This window comes from Cornus florida, unplaced genomic scaffold (assembly GCF_030987335.1).
Source record: "Cornus florida cultivar Cherokee Brave unplaced genomic scaffold, ASM3098733v1 CherokeeBrave_3.0.0_Hap2_Chr11, whole genome shotgun sequence".
Lineage (NCBI taxonomy): Eukaryota > Viridiplantae > Streptophyta > Magnoliopsida > Cornales > Cornaceae > Cornus > Cornus florida.
The window spans coordinates 109,621,420-109,642,037 of record NW_026775581.1 but is presented as its reverse complement, the minus strand read 5'-3'; the positions used below and the strand labels follow the sequence as shown (position 1 = coordinate 109,642,037).

At 33.6% G+C, this 20,618-nt stretch overlaps 1 protein-coding gene across 1 annotated transcript; it reads right to left on the bottom strand.

Moving 5' to 3' along the window:
• Positions 1-1,151: 1,151 nt before the first annotated feature.
• Positions 1,152-12,606, bottom strand: LOC132282992 (uncharacterized). The gene is made up of 18 exons (XM_059784852.1): positions 12,339-12,606; positions 12,002-12,103; positions 11,132-11,214; positions 10,866-10,950; positions 10,688-10,774; positions 8,080-8,141; positions 7,743-7,936; positions 7,599-7,659; positions 6,906-7,083; positions 6,167-6,205; positions 5,997-6,058; positions 5,846-5,882; positions 4,875-4,924; positions 4,691-4,760; positions 3,658-3,733; positions 1,930-2,009; positions 1,777-1,845; positions 1,152-1,392 (listed from the first exon to the last, which is right to left on the bottom strand). The coding sequence occupies exons 1-18, from the start codon at positions 12,405-12,407 to the stop codon at positions 1,333-1,335; spliced, it is 1,464 nt and encodes a 487-aa protein (XP_059640835.1). The 5' UTR covers positions 12,408-12,606; the 3' UTR covers positions 1,152-1,332.
• Between the last annotated feature and the right edge of the window lie 8,012 nt (positions 12,607-20,618).

The following is a 20,618-nucleotide window of genomic DNA, read 5'->3' as shown; positions in this document are numbered from 1 at the left end:
TCTTGTTAGATTTCAGGCCCAGCTCTTTCACTAAATTGAAAAACACAAGTGCCCGTCTTTATGTAAGTAAATGGGTGCGCAACTTTTTGTTTTGTTTTTTTCTAGATAAATGGGAATGAGTTTCTAGTGGAGGGAAATAATAATAATAATAACTTTTACGAAAAATGTGTTATTAATTTCAATTGTTAAGTGTTAGTAGATTTTAATGATCGAGAATTCGAACTCACACTAGAGTGCTCTCATGGCAGATTAATTACAATTAACTTTTTAAATTGATAAAAATTTCTCCCTCATCTTGCACTACGGTTATAATTGGTATATTAATTTATTTTTGTCTTTCTCGACTGTCATGACTCGTGTGTAGTTTTCAAGCCCTTTATTGAGTTGTCCTAGACTATTATTTCCCAACGTTTTGGCTTTAGTTACCTATATTAATGATATATGCTAACAATACATATCCAGTGGAACAACTTAAATACACATAATGACTTGGTTATCCCTAAAGATGTCGAATGGGTGAATTTGGGACATGAAATTCCTAATATATCCCATTAAATAATAATAATAATAAATAAATAAATAAAATACTTCTAATCTGTACTAAACTGCCCTAACTCTAGTTAAAATGAGTTCAAGTCTCCCTGCTATTTATAGTAATTCTTTGTTTCTAGAAATAGAAATTAGTTTAAACATATTCATAATAACTTTTTGACTAAAAACATCTAATAATAAATAACTGCCTAAAATTTTAAAGTATGCACACTCAGTCCCCACTAAATATGATAACATGTAAAGAAATGGAAAAATTATTTCTTGAGCTAAAAGAGAATTTTGTTAGGTAGCCTTCTTTATTGAAAGGTGACTAAGAGAGTTACGAAAATTATATAAATTCTAGAGTCTGTAAAAATATAGGCATGTCATTTCATGAAATAATGCAATTTGCATTTCAAAGGAGAAATTATAAAGTGAGAGAATATTTAAAACCCATATAAAAAAAGGGTTTTATTGTTCAACAAAAACTGTAAAATAAGTCCATATTGCCTGCTAACACTCAATCTAAACCTTCTTATCCACTTCTATTGGAATCAGTAAGTCCAAGTTAATATAAGGTGGGAGCAGAAAGTCAGACATTCACGAAGACACAAAGAGCATAAGAAAATACTAATGCATTTGTTACATCTGTATTCAATTTGCATTCAATCCCATGTTACAGTAAATGGGATCTCCTACCTCTCTTATAGAGTGGATCAAATAATACTGAACAGCCTGTAAGAATATAACCCATAATGTGTAATCAAATAGTGAAGTACAAAAACCTGTTACATTTTGTTTTTACTGCAGTTGACAACCTCGTTCTTCCGTTTTCATGTAAATGAGTCCAAGCCTTAACCGCTGCAAAGATGAAACCCAAAAAATTAATTGGAAAGGGGTTAAATGTACAAATTTAGGTTGGCTCATAATTATTGCTACCAAAAGCAGGAAATAATTCGATTTTCCAAATAAAAGCAAATTATGAGTAGTGCAACAAAAAGTTAATAGAAATGTAGTCATAGTATGCCCATGTACACGAAAGATCCGTTGACAAGCCCATCTGCACTACAATGGGCAATTGGAAGCTTCACAAAGCTAATCCAGCAAACCGGACATTTTTTTTAAATCATTTCCCTCCTTTCCTAGAGTTCTGATTATAATCATCTTTTGGTCTACATTGTTAGCGTCCACACCAGACATGCTAACCTAAACCCTAAAATTCCTCAATCGATTAACATTAAGTACCTCTTTTGTGTCTCTAATTCGAAGGAGATCCAATCTTTCTATTGGCCTCCGATTTGTTAAAGTACCAAGCTGCAACCAAAGCTTACATCAGCAATATTATACAGAAACTTACATTCAAGTACTACATTAGTGAATATGTGTAAATCTGGATACCCAAAAACTGAAGCGCTCAGGATCCTGTGTTGTGGGCATCATCACTTCCGCATTACAGAGTTCCAAAAGTCTTCTTCGATCTGCAAATGATCTCTATATCTCATGAACCACAATTACAAAGTGAAAACGTCACAATAAAGGAAGGACTGGTCTATTGTGCTCGTGTGACTGGGGAAATATATGTTCAAGCAAGAGATTCCATGGGGTGTCCAGATTGTAGCAATGAAAACAATTTCTTGGCAAGAAGGATGTAATACAAAGTGGCCTATAACGTGGTAGCTAGCTTGCTATATGGTCTCCAGGAGGTATCAACGATTGGAATGAAGTGTCACCTCGTCAGAGTTGGGAAGCTAATTGTAATGCGCAAAGCTACACTTGCTTTATGTAGCCAATTTGTTGCCTTTGGAGCCCAAAAAGAAGGGACAAAATATGGCTTCAACTGATAACAACATTAACTATACTTTTACCCAAAAAACAAGAAAAGTAATTATGATGTTCTCATCACACTAGAAGGAAGTGATGAATGCAACTTCCCACCAAATTGCAAGAGAATTTTCATCTAAATTAACAAAAACATGACCACGTTTTAGAGAAACGAGTTTTAGCTGCCATTAATGGACTCGAAATCTAGTGCTTGAATGGGATAACAAACTGATGTTTGGTCAATAAAAGACTCGCATCAAAGCAATGGGTTCGACGATATAGTTTCCCAATTAACTGGACTATTTGCCTTATTACCTAGAATAATATGGATTATCATAATCATCTTTGTCTTCATCCTATACGAACAGTTCGGCCACATGAATTCTCTTTTCCATTCTTTTTTCTTACATGTAATGTTTTCTACTATATTTAATTTTCCAAAACCATTTCTAAAAAATTCATCCCATGCTAATTTTGGTCTGCCTCTTTGTCTCTTACCTTCTATATAATCTAATCTTCCTTTTTAACAGGTGTATCTATAGGTTCACATTGTATACATTCATACCACCTAAACCCACTTTCTTATTTTATCCCTAATAGGTATCACCCTAATTTCTCCCCCCTATATTGATTATAGGTTCACATTGTATACATTCATACCACCTAAACCCATTTTCTTATTTTATCCCTAATAGGTATCACCCTAATTTCTCCCCCCTGTATTGATTATTAGCAATATCCCTTCTAATCACTCCTATCATCCATCTTATAACCTCATTTTGTCTACATGAATGCATTGTTCTTTTTTCTTTTTTAATGCTGCACATTCTACAACATATAATATAGATTGTCTAATAATTGGCCTATAGAAATTTCCTTTTTAACTTATTTGATAATTTTTTCACATAAATTACCATTAGTTTGTCTCCATTTCATCTAACCTAATCCAATCTAACTTATTATATCATCATATATTTCTCCATCTTATTGTATTATTGAACTTAAATATTGAGCATAATTACTCATCAAAAAAATATTTAAAATAATTATTTTGGGTAATCCTTTGGTTTTGAATTGTTATCATTATATTGTTAAACGTTGAAACTTTTTAAAATTTTCATTTTATATATTTAGTTTTAGTCCTGCTAATTTTTAATCTTTTGACCCTAACAAATTTCTCCACGTTACTAATTTTATTGCTAAAGCTCCCTTAGAAATATCCAATAGTACTATGTCATCCGAAAAACAGTAAAAAACAACATTCCAAGGTTGATTCTCATCTTATCATCCCTTCTAATGTTTTACCTTGTTGTGCTGCATCTTGTGCACTCCTCATCCATGACAGAGCATGTTGTGCCACGTTATTCGTCATTTCCTGTAACTGAAAGCCTTAAGAAATTAATAAAAAGTTATCATTGTAATTATAATGTGGATAAATTTTGGTATTTCTCTAGCAGTGTTCTTGCAACACGCATGATTAACAGAAACATTGGGCAATGAGCTTTGGTGCTTAGGTACTTTATTTCGACATTAACAATACCAAAAAACTAAAAGTTCAGAAAAATCTAACTTATCCATTTTGCAGAACTGGTCCATGTTTCTCATTTAAGTTTTCCCATCCATAACAGACTTTCACCAATGTTTTTAAAGGCAAATGTGTGTAGGTGAAGCCTATGCCTCTCAAGGCAGAAGGCTTGAGCCTTTTGGTTGTTTTTTATTTTTTTATGTATGTATTTCTACCTATATAATAACATGTACTACGAAAGAACAAAAATAGATGTTACCAAAATAGATGTTACAAGAGTTAAATGAAGAAAATAAACATTCATATTCTATTACTGAGTAATTAATATGAAAATGGTACATAAAAGTGAAAAAAGAGGCAAGACATGGCTCAATCAAAAAGTAGGTATATAGTAGAATAATAAAGAAATGATAAAATAATTAAAACATATTTACCAAAAAAAAATAATAAAGACATTACGGTATACAACAACAAAAAATATATATTAAATTAAATTTAAAAGAAAAAAGAAAGCACACACACACAGACAAGTCGTTGGTCACTTGAAAATTAAAGAAAAGAACTACCAAAAACCTAAAATAAAACCAGTCACATTAAGCATAGGCCTTTTAAGCTAAGGCATAAAAAGGTGCATCTTTCTTTGGCATGCAAAGCATATGCCCAACATGGCCCTTGCTTTAATTTTTAAGCATTGAGGCCAGAATCTCAAAATCCTATTAGAACTGTGCAGTCTAATATGCCTAAAAATCTCTCATTATCTAGTGTAAATAAAACAAAAGAGATAGATGCAGGCTAAAATTGCATTACACTTACATCTGCTCTCTCTGTTGTCCCTTCCGGAGGATATATATCATGTAACCATTCAACCTCAGCAACCCGATACCTTAAATCATTGACAACATAGAACCAAATAAAAAATCAGATAACTGGATATAATTTTGATTATATGAATAGCCATCAGCACAGATACATGACATTCAAGGATGATTAAACTAACCCATCTTGATCCCTAGTTCGAAGGATGTGAAATCTCCTACGACCTTCAACCTGCATTGAATTTTATCCTCCCGAATAATCAGAATGATAACCAACAAGTGGAAACCAGAATTTGAAAGAAATGAACTTCACTCAAATAATTTATGCTAGCATGGAACAAGGTCCGTCCAAAATATTTTTTCCTGTTTCGTACTTGGAGCTTCAGGATCACCTTAACGCTAATTAGAAGGATTTTGGATGTGTCACAAATTGCGAAGATAAAAGGATGATAAACACTAGTGTTAGTAGGAAAGCTTGAGCTACTGAACTATGCATACATTTCATGAGAGTAGGCAAGTAATTCAACTATAAACATTCAAAAGACTAAAAAAACAAATCAATGTCTTCATGATGTGATTATTTCTTGTCCATATTTAGCTTAAAAGAACTATCTATTACTCCAGGCAATGGCCAACCACAGTATTTGTGGTCCTACTAGAAGCGACTTCCAATATTAAACGAGAATGTTTCTTTCCTTCACCATGAAGATATAGACTTTGCAACCAAAAAAAATATTAACTTACTCCATTGCTAACACAAATAGCGTGAATCTTGGACACCCTAGATTTAGTTGTAAAAAGAAAATAGAACGTTTTCATTACTAGAAAAAAGGACGACATGAAATTTCCAACCAATAATGTGATGTGCAATTGCTTATTGAGTATTCAAAAGGTGCTTGCTTTCTAAGAAGAAACATAACAACGTTCTGATCTAAAGCTATTCACCACCAAAAATGTTCTTTGTTTATGTTTCACAACATGGCATTAAAAATTTGGAAAGAGAGATTAAAGAAACTAATAATAAGACCCCAAATATATACAAGTAAAATGAGATGAAACATTCATCACGTTAAAAAACAGTAACATACTGGCATAAAACAGGGTATGCAAAGGGGCAGAATGATATAAGCAGGAAAATTTAGTGATATTTCACCTCAAGAAAGAAACGTCCATCAGGTAATGGCTCACACCTACATGAAAGGAAACAGAGAAGTAACTAAATTAGCAAAAACAGTGCCACATATAAGTATGAAAATCTTTATATCAAGAAAAATATGGAAATGTATATAAAACCAAACACCTACTCAGTAATCTCCACTTCACAAGCAAAATCAGCTATGGAACCTGTTGTAGAATCAATGATAACCTACATCATTAATAGACAAATCACAACCAGTTACAATGACAAAATAAAGGACCTTACAATATACCTCAAGAGGAAAAGGAAAGAAAAGGACCAGCCACGATAGTCTACCATTCCCATTCGACGATTTCCTTCCATTATCCTTCTGACCTGTCATGCACATAAAATAAGAAATTGATTATTATGAGATGTTCCATAAAAAAATGGAACAAAATTGGTAATGTGATGTAAGTTTGAAAATGTTAATTTAGACAGAAAATCCAATCAACAACTCCAGAATCAACTAGTTTTTGTCAAAGTCCAACTCACATTGTTTAACTTTGTATTTTTATGCTTTTGGCTTTGACCTATTTTAAGGTTATGAATAAGAATATTAGAACCTTTCTCGCGTTTTTCCTTAATGAGAACACTTTAAATCCTTATGTGATTTGTCAAAGGGCCGGTTTCATGCCCAAAAGGTCTAGTCAATTGCGAGGTTCCCACCCCCATTTAAGAAACACGGCCCCAATACACACCTGCAGTGGGACTTAAAAAATTACGCATCCATAATAGACTCCCCCAGCCAGACCCTTTTTTCAGTAATCATGCTCTTTGTGGATTGTGTAATACAATTTTAACCCCATGTATTATGCTTAACTTAGTCTTCAACTTTTATTCTTCTTTTCCTTACATTTCTCATTTTGTCCTGTTAACATTTGTACTATCAATAAAACCCTGTTGGACAAGCTTAATTAATCCACTTATCAGTCAATTATTCAACCTCAACACGTAGACAGAACCTAAATATGACATTCATTTCTTATAGCAACCAAAACAACCAAATGTGAAGCTAGCAATTTAAGCAACTCACCATGAGTCTGTACCGGGGTTCAAATATGTTGAGTTGAAGCTTCTGACATGGGAGGACAACATCCATGACAAAAAGAGGCATCCAATCAACACCAAAGTTCATCGAACTGTCATGCTCCGACTTCCTTTCAGCGTATTCTTCAGGAAAAATCTTCTGTATTATGTTGTTCAGTGTCACACTGATAAAATCATTGAAATATTACACAATTTATAAAACATAAAACAAGATTTGATATAAACCCACTGGAATTGTACAAAATGTATACAAACAAATAAGGCAATGGACTATCTTCAAAGTGCATATTTTTGTGTCCACTAACTTATACTGGATGTTTGACATTCTGTCATGGACAATAACAATCAATTTAACAGTCTCACCAAAGAGATCTCTTAATTAAAAAGAAAAAGAAAGAAAGACCCAATTAAGTAATCATATTTTTCTCCTTATCTACATCCCTTTTCCTTTATTATACATCTATAAAATTATAGTGAATGCGGATGCCACACAAACTTAGTTTTAGATGGCATGGCCTACATGCTAAATGTTTATAAACACGTGTTATGGATAGCCACTTTTTTAACCAACTACATGCGCTCAATGCAAGAAACTTGGATAATAGGACAGAAAACATGTCCATGTGCTAAACTGCTGACACAAGCATTCAAAATAATAATTATCATGTAAGCAACTCACCTGACTGCACATGTTCTAGGACTAATAAATAGAACAGTTCGGCACAGCGGACATCTATTACCTAGCATTTTTTGTTCAACGGTCAGTAAAAAGCAGATTAACATTATGGTTCTATTCAAATATAGGAAAAGAAACAGAAATCACCCCGGTCCATTGATTGAAATAGGCATGAACGGCAAAAAGAATGGCCACAAGGAGTTGTAATAGGTTCATATAGTAGCTTCAAGCAAAGAGTGCAATCAAAGTCATCATCGCGCTCTGGTCGACCATGGCTTCCTTTTCTGGTTATACTGACCATTGATTTCTCCAATTTTTTAAGAAAAGCCCGAAGAAGATTGCTGTATATTACAGAAACAAACATAAAATAAATTCACATGTGAAAGATTGAATAACAAATGGGTTATACACAAGTAATAGTATCCATAACTTCAAATTTAAACTCAAAAATAGGGAAAACCCCAATTTCACAATAATATATTACCTTGAAGTATCAATTTGAAGGCCTGAAAGGATAACATCCTTGGCCAGCTCATATTTTTCTAGCTGCGAATTCAGAGTAAGGTGAATTTTTATGTAATGGAGGTAATATCTACCCAGCAAGTAACTTGAAAAAAACTATATGTAAATCAACATAAAGATGGAGAGATTGATGGTGATGTAAGTAGTAGAAATGGAATAGGTTGGACCAAGTGGAGGAATGCTAGTGGGGTTCTATGCGACAAACGTATACCAGGTAAGTTAAAAGGGAAACTTTATAGAACCATCAACAGACCAGCTATTTTATATGGTGCGGAATGTTAGGCGTTAAAAAAAAAAAAAAAGAACAACGCATCCAGTTGATGTTAAGATGGATGTTAGGAATTACTAGGAATGATGAGATTAATAATCAAAGGATTAGAGAGAAATTAGGTGTGACGCCTATTAGCGAGAAAATAAGTGAGAGTAGACTAAGGTGGTATGGCCATATTCAACGCCGACCTACAGATGTACCCTTGAGGAGAGGTAGATTGATTTCCATAGAAGGGAAGAGACAGAGGTCGACCAAAACTAACATGGAATGAAGTGACAAGAAATGATATAAAGAAAATAGATCTAGTAGGAGATGTGGCTTATGATAGAAAAGAATGGAAAAAGAGAAACCATGATGATAAAGTTCTAAAAATTCTCTTTTCAGCTTGTAGCCACCAAATAAAAAATATGCCTTCATATAAATGTTGAAAAAGCACACAGGAGTACAACTAATTTATGTGGGGATGAGCAGTTTCACTGCCAAATCAGATAATCATTAGTAAATTAATTATTATGAGTATTGTATCATATATCTATGATATCCAACGCTTTAGAGCCTTATACGAACTACTTGGTTTAGTTATAAAAATTACTTTTTCTTCATTTCGTTTTTTCTAAAGCACTATAAGATCATAGCATCTTTTCTCATGGACTCAACCCACCCACATTCATTTTGGTCTTCTCTTTTAAATGCCTTCAACTTGAAGCAAAAACAACTGTTTCAAGTCTATAAATGTTGAGCTTGACCAAACCATCTCTTATAACTACCCTCATCTTGTCCTTGATAGTTCTTATATTCCATTCTTTCTTAAGTTGTCGTTCATCATCCTCAAGAAAGCACGGTCTATTCAAATGGTAGGCATGACATGAGTAATACAAAGATATAAAATACACTCTTTAGATTTCAAGTCGTCAAATAAAGAAATATTTCAGATATTGGAATACTCTTTTCGTGTAAAACAATACATATGAACTAAGCAAAGGGAGAAAAGCAGAATGCTTTTCTTCACTGAGAGACAAAACTCCTTGGTATGAATGGATGACAGTATATCTTTTAAAGGGAAGTCTTGTTTTACAAAAATATAAACCGGATATAAAAAAAACAAACTGATTAACTCGCTCACTGCATGATAATGCAACAAAGTACCATTTACGCTCTTAAACAAACAGGTCAATATTTTAAACAAGGATTCGAGGGTGATATTATTTATTAAAAACAATATCAAAGCTAACAAGTAAGATTTTACTATATTAAACATTTAATTATTTAAATGATAAAATTCAGCTAGACTGGTGCCAGTAGAATATATGTATAAAAACTATTTTAAGCTACTTTACCCCCTAATAAGAGTGTATGTTAGAGAATGCTTTCTATTTTTCAGTAAATATTTTCCATTGGTTAATACATACAATTGTAAGTTAACATTTATTATATGTAGCTTCTATCGCTCTTTTAAAACAAAAACTAAAAGATAATATTAATAAAAAAATTCCACACAGAAAATCTCAAAAGACTGCAACATTGTCATCTCTGGATCGACTTCATGCTATCTGCCATGTTGGCAAATTTTGTGGAATCCCTCACCACTCCCATGAAAACTAGAATCCAAGAAAGTCCTATCAACCTACAACTTCCATTGAGTTAAATATAGAAAGTTGTTTAGCCCCCTAAAAATTGAAATATTTAAATACACTAATTAATCATTGTGCCACTATCATATTTGGCAAAATCAGAAGAGAGAAAAGAATTTCAGTTTAAAATGTGGTTCACCACGCTGGAGCATAATGGCTTCTTAGGATATGCTTCAGGCAAACACCTATATATCATCCAAAATCAAATAAGCCTAGAAAAAAATCCAAAATAAAAAAATAAATATATAAATTCGAGCACCTTCTCCAATAAATATGTAGTAGCAGGCAATGCAAGCAACATTGCTGCTTTTACATCAGCAAATCTCAGATCTTAATGACCTGACAAGCTTGTAATATATAAATAGTTGATTTGGTGCATAATCAAGGACACAGATTCTAAAATTTCTAGCGATGAGAACAAATGATTCTAGCACCCTTTCAATCTCATAATGGTAAATAATGAATCATAATTTTCACTTTGTTCAAGTGCAAAAGAAAAACCCCTTTATATTGGCTGAAAAATCAACCAAATATGCTTTCATAAATAAAATCACCATCGCAAGAGGACTTTAGCTTCCTCGTCATGTTCAAATTCATACGTATAAAAACCACACAAATACATGTGTATTTGTGTGTGTTGTTGTTGTTTGTGGGATTTGAAAGCTTACCAGAATGAGTGCATTGGCCTTCAAAACATATGACTTTATTGAATTACTTCGAAAGGTCAACAACTTCTCTGCATCCTTTAACGCAAGCTGAAACAATAGTTAAAACCATTTTAGAATGCATGCGACATGGGAAATGGGATTCCTTTGCACGCAGAAGTAATGAGGCAATAGGACATACTGCAGCATATGTTGTAGGATCCAGCCCATTCAAAGGTCCATATTCAGAAGCTGATGGAGGTCTGTGTTTCAGAAAATGGCTAATCCTGATTTAGCGAAAAATATTAAAAAATGGAAATTGTTGTCAGTGCAGAACAATTAGCTACAATGGTCAAAGTAATTTCACATTGATAAGATAGTGGGTAGAGGCACTAGCATGCATATAGAAACAAATGGCATTCAACCACTTAATGAACGAAATTGAAAGACACTAAATAACACTTTCACCTGAGATAAGCAGCACAGCGATTGCTGAGAATAACAGAATCACCTGGTTTACAGTTATGGGCTCTTGTGTAAAAATTGATTGCCTGAACAAAAACCTCAGTCGATCAGCAGTAAAATGACAATAGAGGACATTGACATTACAAACCATGAATGTTAGTTCCTGTTTGAAAACTTCTGTCTCTCAGAAAGGACTTTCACTGGTGACTCGTCATGGACATTATCGTGATTTATGGTCAAATGGAAAAGAAAATAAATTGGAAAAATCAGCCTCACTTGATCAACATGCTAAAAGTGGCAAACACTAGCACAAGGCAACACTAATAAAGACGAACCGTTCTTCTATATGAAGCATGCAAAAACTTCTGAAACGTCACATGTGCAAACTTGTACCCTACCTCAGGACAAAAAACACCCAATGGAAGGAAACAATAACTACGCTGAGGACTGATGCATGTGACAAATGCTTTTTCACTAGCAGAGAAGGCATACAGTTCAATAATTTTGATCTTACACTACTTAATAACACAAAACTCCAACAAAATATAATCATTCTCTTAGAAACAGAAAAACACATGCACTTAATCCAACAATTTAGTATTCTATTGTCAGTCCTATGTACATATGTGATAGAAGCAAATTGCTTATTGAACCTTACCAATATAGGGGGGAACAAATAACAAATCCTTACATTAAACTCCAATATCTGTTATATTTACTTCTTCTTTTCTTTTCTTTTTTTTGATTACAAATTCATTTTTTGACTTAATACAACAAGAAAGTAGCTTAAGGGGGCAAAGAGGATATCACAATTAAACCTCCAAGAAAAGCAATCAAAACTGGGCAACCAAAATAAGACTGCAATAATTTTACCTCATCGAAATGATTGTCTCTGAATGCCTTGTTCCCATCCTGCACCAGATCAAAAACCTGACTGAATCTTTCCCAAGACATGGATGATTCTCCTTCATTTGCCTGCATTTCAATTTATTTATTTTTTAAAGAAAAAATAAAAGTCCCATTGATACTCACAAATGCATTCTCAATTTCTCAACACAAGAAGTAATTCATTATCTTGGACGAATCCATTGTTTGCCATAAGAAAAAATAATCGAAGTGTCCTCGACGATGCTAAATAGTTTCGCTACAAGAATTATGGTTTTATCAGTTCCAAAGGTAATTAAGAATCAAGGCTGAAGGAAAGACTCACCCGGACGAATTCTTCCACATCTTCGAGGCCTTCTAGGTTCAATACAGAGGATGAAGCTTCGTTCGACATTTTAGAGAGAGAAATAAGAGAGAATCGACTGAGAAGAAGACCAAAGAATGAGAACAGAAATGGTTGGAACGTGTTTGAGAAGAATCGGAAAACGACGTCGTTAAATGGTTGGGAAGTGAAGGAAATCGTGTTCTCCCCTGTACCCTTCCATTTGCAACTTTACATACACGGATCACATTCGTTTACGTGTTCTCTCTCTTTCACTTTCTCTCACTATACATCTTTATAGGAGTATTTCTCGTCAATTTGTCTTCTTCTTTCGTTTTTCGTCTAATGATGCAAGTGGATGTCTTATATTGTACGCAATTTTATCTGTGTTTGGCAAATTGTTGTACAGATACTTTCCCCAAAAAAAAAAAAAAATTGTTGTACACAATTTAATAATCTCCAAATATTCCGTTAAATTTTTCCATTAAAAACTTTTACTGTAGTAAAAATGTTGACTAAACATTTACATTGATAAAATTTCAGTATTACATTCGTGACTTTTTAAACATAAGCCAGGTAAGTATGATGCGGGCCCTAAACAATATTTTCTAACATAATTTTGAATTGATTTCTAATCCTAACTACTCAAATTTACACCTTGTTAAGATGTCTTTATCAAAAATCAAGTCAATCTCACTTTCAAGAGTTACAAACAAATTATTAAAAAATAATTCTTCAAAATGTTGTCATAATTGCATTGCTCAAAATATACTTCATTTAAGATAAAAACTTGTTAGGCCTCACTTTCCAAACATATTCGTGCCACAATATACTCCAATGTGCATTTGGTGATATGAGAAAATAATTAAATTCATAGATGGAGAGATTAGCATTTGTGACATTTATAGTTTTAAAAATAAGCATATGTTTGTTGCGTCTGACATAGTATACTAAGTACATCAGAATTATTCGTATTCAAAACACATGACATATATATATATATATATATATATATATAACACACGTCAAAATGAATGATCAGGCCATGCAGTGGGCACACCAAATTTATCCTCCACGCTTTAGAAGTGTAACAAACAACTGCTTTTTCTACTTGTTTTCTTGTGCATAATTATACCATTCGGCTCTGTTGGGTACACGTCAAACACTATCATTCATTTAATATATATATATATATATATATATTTATAAAACTTTAGTGGTATCAAATTCAATGTCCCGGAATTGAAATGTCTGGTCCCCAATACTGCCATACACACAGTGATATACATTAAAGCAGAGATTCGTTTATAGTTGATGTAGAAAGAAGTCAATTTCATATGCACTCATACATTTTATATTATAAAAAATAAAAATAAGAATTTATAAAATATGGTTTTTGGCACTCCTACCATGAGATAAAAATATATTTCTCCAACTTGTTATAAATGTCTAAAATCAACTCATCATAGATTCAATTTTATATAGTTTATAGTGCGGAAGCTTGTATTCATTACAATTATTGTTACTTTACTAATTGGCGTAAGCCGTTTTGGTTACATGTTATTATGGCTGCTCTCATGTTTGTCAATAGTATAATTGACGACCCAATTTATAAAGCATTCGAATTTTTGTATTATTAGCAACAAAATGGCCGAATTAGAATCTGTGCATTGTTGGGACTTGAAAGACATGCTGACGGTCGTCAATGCTAATCACAATTGATTCGATAAATTTAAACTAATTTTTTTTTAATTTTAAATTTATGACTCAATGGTTAAGAAAATTTGCTTAAAATATTATTACTCTTTGGCAAAAGAAAATTGTGAAGTAGTTTGTCCTTACATTTGACAATTTCCTAATTGGCCCTAGATTAGTAGAAAAATGTATTTGTATATATGGTAGATCTTGGACACCACAAACATAACACATTATTGGTATACTTACCTAGTAAAAACATACCATATCAATTTATTTTCAAATGTAGAATAATGCTTGGAGGGGCTCAGATTATAAAATATATACAATCAAATGTAGGATCCACTATCTAACTCTCTCGTAAGTCATACAATTCTTTAAAATGATTGTCGCTTTCATGCTAGGTGCTCCTCAGTCTCCCTCCCCTTTATGTAACTTAGATTTTGTCTTCATGGGAGATTATACAATAGCCTAATTGGTAGAGAATTTAGCTTCCTAAGTGGGTGTTACTCAGAGAATCTTCCCCTCCCTAGGTGACTAGTTCACATTTATTTTTATTTTTTTTTCATGTTCAAGAAATACAAACACCACTCACACACACTTTATCCCTTTGGTGAATCAAACTCTCACCTAGATAAAGATACCAATAGGGGTGGCCAAGGATCGGATTTAGGATTAAATATCAATCCTAAATCGATCTGATCTCAACGAGTTGGACAAATCTTAATCCGTCACCGATTCATGGAATAACGAATCAGATCCGTAGAATGACGGATCGAATTAGATCCACGAATTGAGTTTTTTCTAATTTTTCAATATTAATTAATTTTTAATCATAGCGGCATAACCCATTAGATAAAATTTTAATTCAACATTAATTCATATATTTATATGATCATTAACTAATACATCCTTAAATTCCATTAAATGAGCATTAATTAATACATTCTTTGAATATATATATATATATATATATATATATATATATATATATATATATAATTCGCGGATCGAATCGAATTTTGACTGCCCAATCAGTGATTCGATCCGTATGTTATATTAAAAATTCAATTTTCACCAATTTGTAAATGTAGTAATTCAATCAAATTCACCAATTAGGATTATTTGTCCACCCCAAGTAGGGATGGCAATGGGGCGGGGTGGGGCGGGGATCTCTTTCCCCATCCCCATCCCCAGTCAAATTTTTTACTCCCATCCCCACTCTCATACCCGTTTAATTTTCAACCCCCTCCCCTATCCCCGTCCCGCCCCGCCACATTAGCCACCATCCCCGCCCCGCCCCGCCCTGCGTAACATTTTTAAAATTTCAATTCAAGTTCAACAAAATCAACACAGCCATAATATTTTTCAACCTAATAATTTAATAAAGTTTCAGCACAATTATAACAATTTAAAACATGATCAGATATTTGATGCACAACGACTATGTTTTTTTTCTCTATGCTGTGAAGGAATAGATCTAGGGTATGTTTGGTAAGGTGGGTTTGAAAGGGAAGGATAACATTAGTTATAAGGAAAAGGGAAGGGAAGGGAAGGGAAGGATAATTTTAGCCTCTATCGTGTTTGGTTGGTTAATGAAGGAAAAGAAATGGAAGAATAATAATCATGTTTGGGAAAAGAAAGGGAAAGAAAAGAAAGGGAATTAAATTGACTATTATACCCTTTTATATTTTAATATATATATATATATATATATATATATATATATATATATATATATCCTATACCTGCACAAGAAAAGAAAAGAAAAAAAAATTAGGGCAAATCATTTCAGCCTCCCCAATCTCGCCTCCATCTCTATTATATATATATATATATATATATAGTCTACTATATCAACAACTGGGCCATAAGAAAATAAAAGAAAATTTTAGGGCAAATCATTTCAGCCTCCCCAATCTCGCCTCCATCTCTATCGTCGTTCTAACCTCTGAACTTGCCCTCTTTCTCTATCTCTCTCTGTGCACTACAAGATTCAGAAGTTCAAAACCCAAACCCATATATTTCAGTTTATCTTTCTGTCTGCAAGAATCAAAAATTCAAAACTCCGGTATATCATTTCAGATTGTTCAGAAAATCAAAACCCATATCTTTCAGTTTCCATCGCCGTTGTTCCAGTTCGGGTTCGCTGTTCGCAAGCTTTAGCTGCCAGCGCACCGTCTCTCATTCTCTCTGCAACTGCTAACTTGTATGTAACTTGAAAATATATTGTTTTAAGGGTAAAATTGGCATCACAACTCCTCCATCGGCCATTGCCTTCCCTTTCCTTCCATTTCCTCCCAAAATAGATAAGCAAATCACTGTACAAAGCTATACATAACCCTCCAAACCCTTCCCTCTCATTTCCTTTCCTTCAGCCCATTTTACTCAAACACACTTTTTTAATTACCTTCCCTTCCCTTTCCTCCCATTTCCACTTTACCAAACTATGCCCTAGGGTTTCACTTTCAGAAGTGAATATATTATATATATATAGTTATGTAATTTAGTAATATTTTATAATATGTAAGGACAATTTTGTAAAAATGTACTATAAATGGGGCAGGTTACCTTCCCCTTCCCCATGCCCCCGCCCCCAACCCCGCCCCCGCCCCCGCCCCCGCCCTATCTCCTGCTAGGGTTTCAAATAAAATCCCCATCCCTTCTTCATTTACATAAATGAGTCCCTAAACTCGCCATAAATAGGGCGGGGTGGGGCGGCGACCCGCCAGGTATGGTGATTTTGCCATCCCTAACCCTAAGATCTTTGGGGTTGACTTGTTCAAGCGGCCGCGTGTAGGGGCATATATATGTTTGGATAGACGGGGGAGAAAAGAATTGAAATGATAGTATTAGTTAGGAGAGAAAAGAAAATAAAAGAAAGGATTGTAATAATTTTAAATCGTGTTTGGATAGATAGGGGAGAAAATGATAGTTATTCTTGTTTAGATAAGATAGAGGAGAGAAAAGAAAAGAAATGATAGTGACCAAATTACTATCATACCCTTTTATAACCACTTCATATATTATCCCTTTCAAAAATCTCACATACGATATTTTTGGAATATTTCTTTGTGATAGTTCAATGCAATGGGTAAAAGCAAAAGTAAAAAAGAAAAAGAAAAAATAAAAAAATAAAAATAATGGATGAAAACAAAATTGGGACATAAGTGGAATAACTTTTCTTTATATTGATTTGTGGAGGGTATTTTTGGTATTAAGAATTTATAACTTACTACATTATCTTTTATCTCCCTATCTTCTCAAATTGGGAGAGAAAGCTTATGAGGGATAGGGAAGGATAGCTCTCCCTATTGTCACGATCCGATTCCTAACGACGCCATGAGTATAGAAGATACGCATGCTGGTTGGCTAAGAACATTCATTGACTGGGAATGGTTCCAGGGAAGGGGCGTGCAGGACCACAAGTGGTACCTCTTCAGAATTCAGGCAGGTCGACTCGGTTCAGTTCGAGGTGCTTGTCGCTGGTCGTGGACTTGACTATGAAGAAGGGAGTTGGCCATCCCTGCACAAATTGGTCGGGAGCTGGAGCCGTTCCCCTGACGAGGCCATGACAGGCCGAAACCAGTCAGCATGTATCCTTGGGAGGGTAAGTCGTGGTGGCTGATCAGGGCGCTTGCGCTAGCTGAAGCAACGCCTTGTTGCCGCACGGGCTGTAATACCCCTAGTTTTCAAAAGGACAAAATGGAAATTTAATTTTGCATTTTGGTTTTTATTTCATTTTTATTTGATTATATGACTTAGTTGTTTGAATTGATTGTTTTATTTGGGGAATTTATTTTATTTGTATTTGCTTAATTGCTTAATTACTATTTATGTGTATTTAATTTAATAGTTGAATTGTTTGTGTGTGATTTAATTTAATTATTTTATTTGTATGATTTAATTGACGTGTATTGTTGGTTAGTTTATATAATTTATTTGTCAATTGTTTATTTAATTTTTTTGCTTTATTTGCAGTTATGCTTGGGTGACTCATTTAGTTTATATTTTAAATGGTCGTGGATATATATTAGGGTTAGGGTTTTCTTTTATGAGGAGTATTTAGCCGACTTGTAAATTAGTCGAAATTAAAAGTAGGTTAAATATAGAATGAAGGCCTATATATATTGAACAAAATCAGTTTGCTAGGGTTAGAAAACCCTATGCACGTATTAGTTTTGAGAAGGCAAAACAGAGGAAAAAGGGGCAGTGACCAAAGGAGGAAGGGAATGTATTAGGTTTGCCGGAATTTGCAGACGAAGGTTGAAGGTTTCAAACTGAAACCTAGAGGCAAGTTTCATTCTATCTTCTTCCTGTAAACTTGTGTTCTGTGCATTCCTAGGGAAACTCCAGGAAATTTACGTTATTAAAATCAACCATGTGTACATGCTAAATTTTGAATTGCATTATGTTAATTATATGTGTATATGTTTAATTTTTGTTTAAAGTTTACTGCATGATTCATGATTTTAACTTGTTTAAATTATGTATAAAGAACCAAAATAATGTTTAGGGTTGATTGGGATGTAAAACTGTACCATTAGTAACCTTAACAGAGTCATCGGAGTCGGAGAAGAGATAGACAACGAGGCTTCACGTTGACGTCTATGGGCTAGATGTCAACCGGTTTGGAGAAACCGGTTGACATCTGGAATTTTACATCGACTGGTTTAGGTAAACCAGTCGACACTTGAAAATTATACATCAACCAGTTTGTGTAAACCGGTTGACACTTGGAAAGTATATATCAACCGGTTTGGGTAAACCGGTTGACACCTAGAACCTATACATCAACCAGTTTGGGTAAACCGGTTGACACCTAGAACCTATACATCAACCGGTTTGGGTAAACCGGTTGACACCTAGAACCTATACATCAATCGGTTTGTGTAAACCGGTTGACACCTAGAAACTTTACATCAACTGGTTTAGGAACTTTGTGAACTCTTTGGTCCAATGTTGTGTTGTTCCTATAGAACACGTTTGGGTTTATTTTATTAATATCAGAGTATATAAATTAGCCCAATAACTTACTGGATTGCATAATATACCTAGATATGCTAAGTATAGGATTTAATTAACTAAAAAGTTAGTTAATGGATGTGTATTAAACTGTTCTAAGTTAAATAAAAACTTGAGGTTAAATAGTTTAATTTTGTTATGGAGATTAAATCGGTCTAATTGATATGCATAATTAAAGTCTTTATGCTAACGGATGTGTCAGTAGGGAAGTTTAAACAACCTTGCATACTGGTAACGGATGGAAAGAAATTAATTGCTTAATTTTAATTTGGCAATTTAACGGATTATAGCATGATTATAAATCTTGTTTTCGATGCTTAATAGGGTCATTTATTTATCATACTTGATCTGGGCATATTCTGGATTTTAATTGTTGAACTATTAAACTCTGTTCTGCAATTACCTGGATTATTGTTTGGTTTTTAATTGTTGAACTATTAAACTATATTCTGTCAATTACATAGATTTATATGTTGGATTTTTAATTGCTGAGTTATGATATTAAATTCTGTCAATTATATAGAAAGGGATAGTTTAAATTGTTTATCATTACTTTAGCAATTTAAACGGATGTTTCGTGATTTTAATCATGTACTGTATGCATAATAAAATCTTGTCTATATTTGATTGCTATTATGTCGGACACTGGATATATTTGATGTTCTAATGAATGTGCATCGTTTGTGGATCATTTGCATTATATGTACCGGGATGGGACGGTGACATATCAGGGATGGATTAGATAAAAAAAAAAACTAAGTCCTACCCCTTCATACATAAGGAATGGATTAACTAAAACAGTTAAATCCTACATGGATGCATGTCCTGTCAACTAAAACAGTTGAACGACATAATGGATATTTGTTTTATCTTTCTGCACTAGGAAGGAATTTTTATATATATTTATGGTACCGTGATACGAGCTTGAGTCTCCTGATCACGGTTAGGGTGCGTATATCGCAAAGGTTGAGTAGCTGGATATAACTAATGTTCCCTGGTAGGTCTAGGTACTTGGCCGCTGAAAAGTGTGTTTTATAGGTCACCTTCTACCCAGGCTGAACTATGTTATAGGCTAGTGAGCATCCTATAGTGTGTATTTATATATATATGGACTATTGTAGATATTGCCGAGCTATCTAGGATGTATCTGCGTTTCGGGTTTATGTACGGATTGTAGTAGGATGGAACTTGCATGTGGGCCTGACCCACCTTTATTTTTCAGGTGTTTGTGAGTACCAAGCTTAGGGTTTGATCGTGGTGATGCAGATACAGTCACTCACTCTTCCGATTACATAGGATTTTCTTTCTTATTTTGGCTTTTGATTTTAATTCTGTAAATGTTTTACCAGTTGGAATTATTAGGGGTCCACTAGATGGATTCCCGAGTTGTACAGATTTGAAGGATTTAAATGTTATTAATTTATTATTTTAAATTGAGGATTTTTATTTTAGAATTCTTTCAGCGTTTTGATATTTATTCTTAATTCAAATTTTATTCCTGCTTGTTTACATATTAATTGTCTGATATCCCTCGGATCTGTGCTCGGACTTGATCACCCGTGG

What these genes read in the sequence shown, in the direction of transcription:
- LOC132282992 (XM_059784852.1), bottom strand. Translation starts at nt 12,407, where the DNA reads ATGTCGAACGAAGCTTCATCCTCTGTATTGAACCTAGAAGGCCTCGAA. An exon ending in GAAATCGTCGAATGGGAATG is followed by an intron (nt 6,059 to 6,166) that starts GTAGACTATCGT and finishes TTAATGATGTAG; the next exon opens with GTTATCATTGATTCTACAAC. An exon ending in GAATTAGAGACACAAAAGAG is followed by an intron (nt 1,393 to 1,776) that starts GTACTTAATGTT and finishes TCATCTTTGCAG; the next exon opens with CGGTTAAGGCTTGGACTCAT.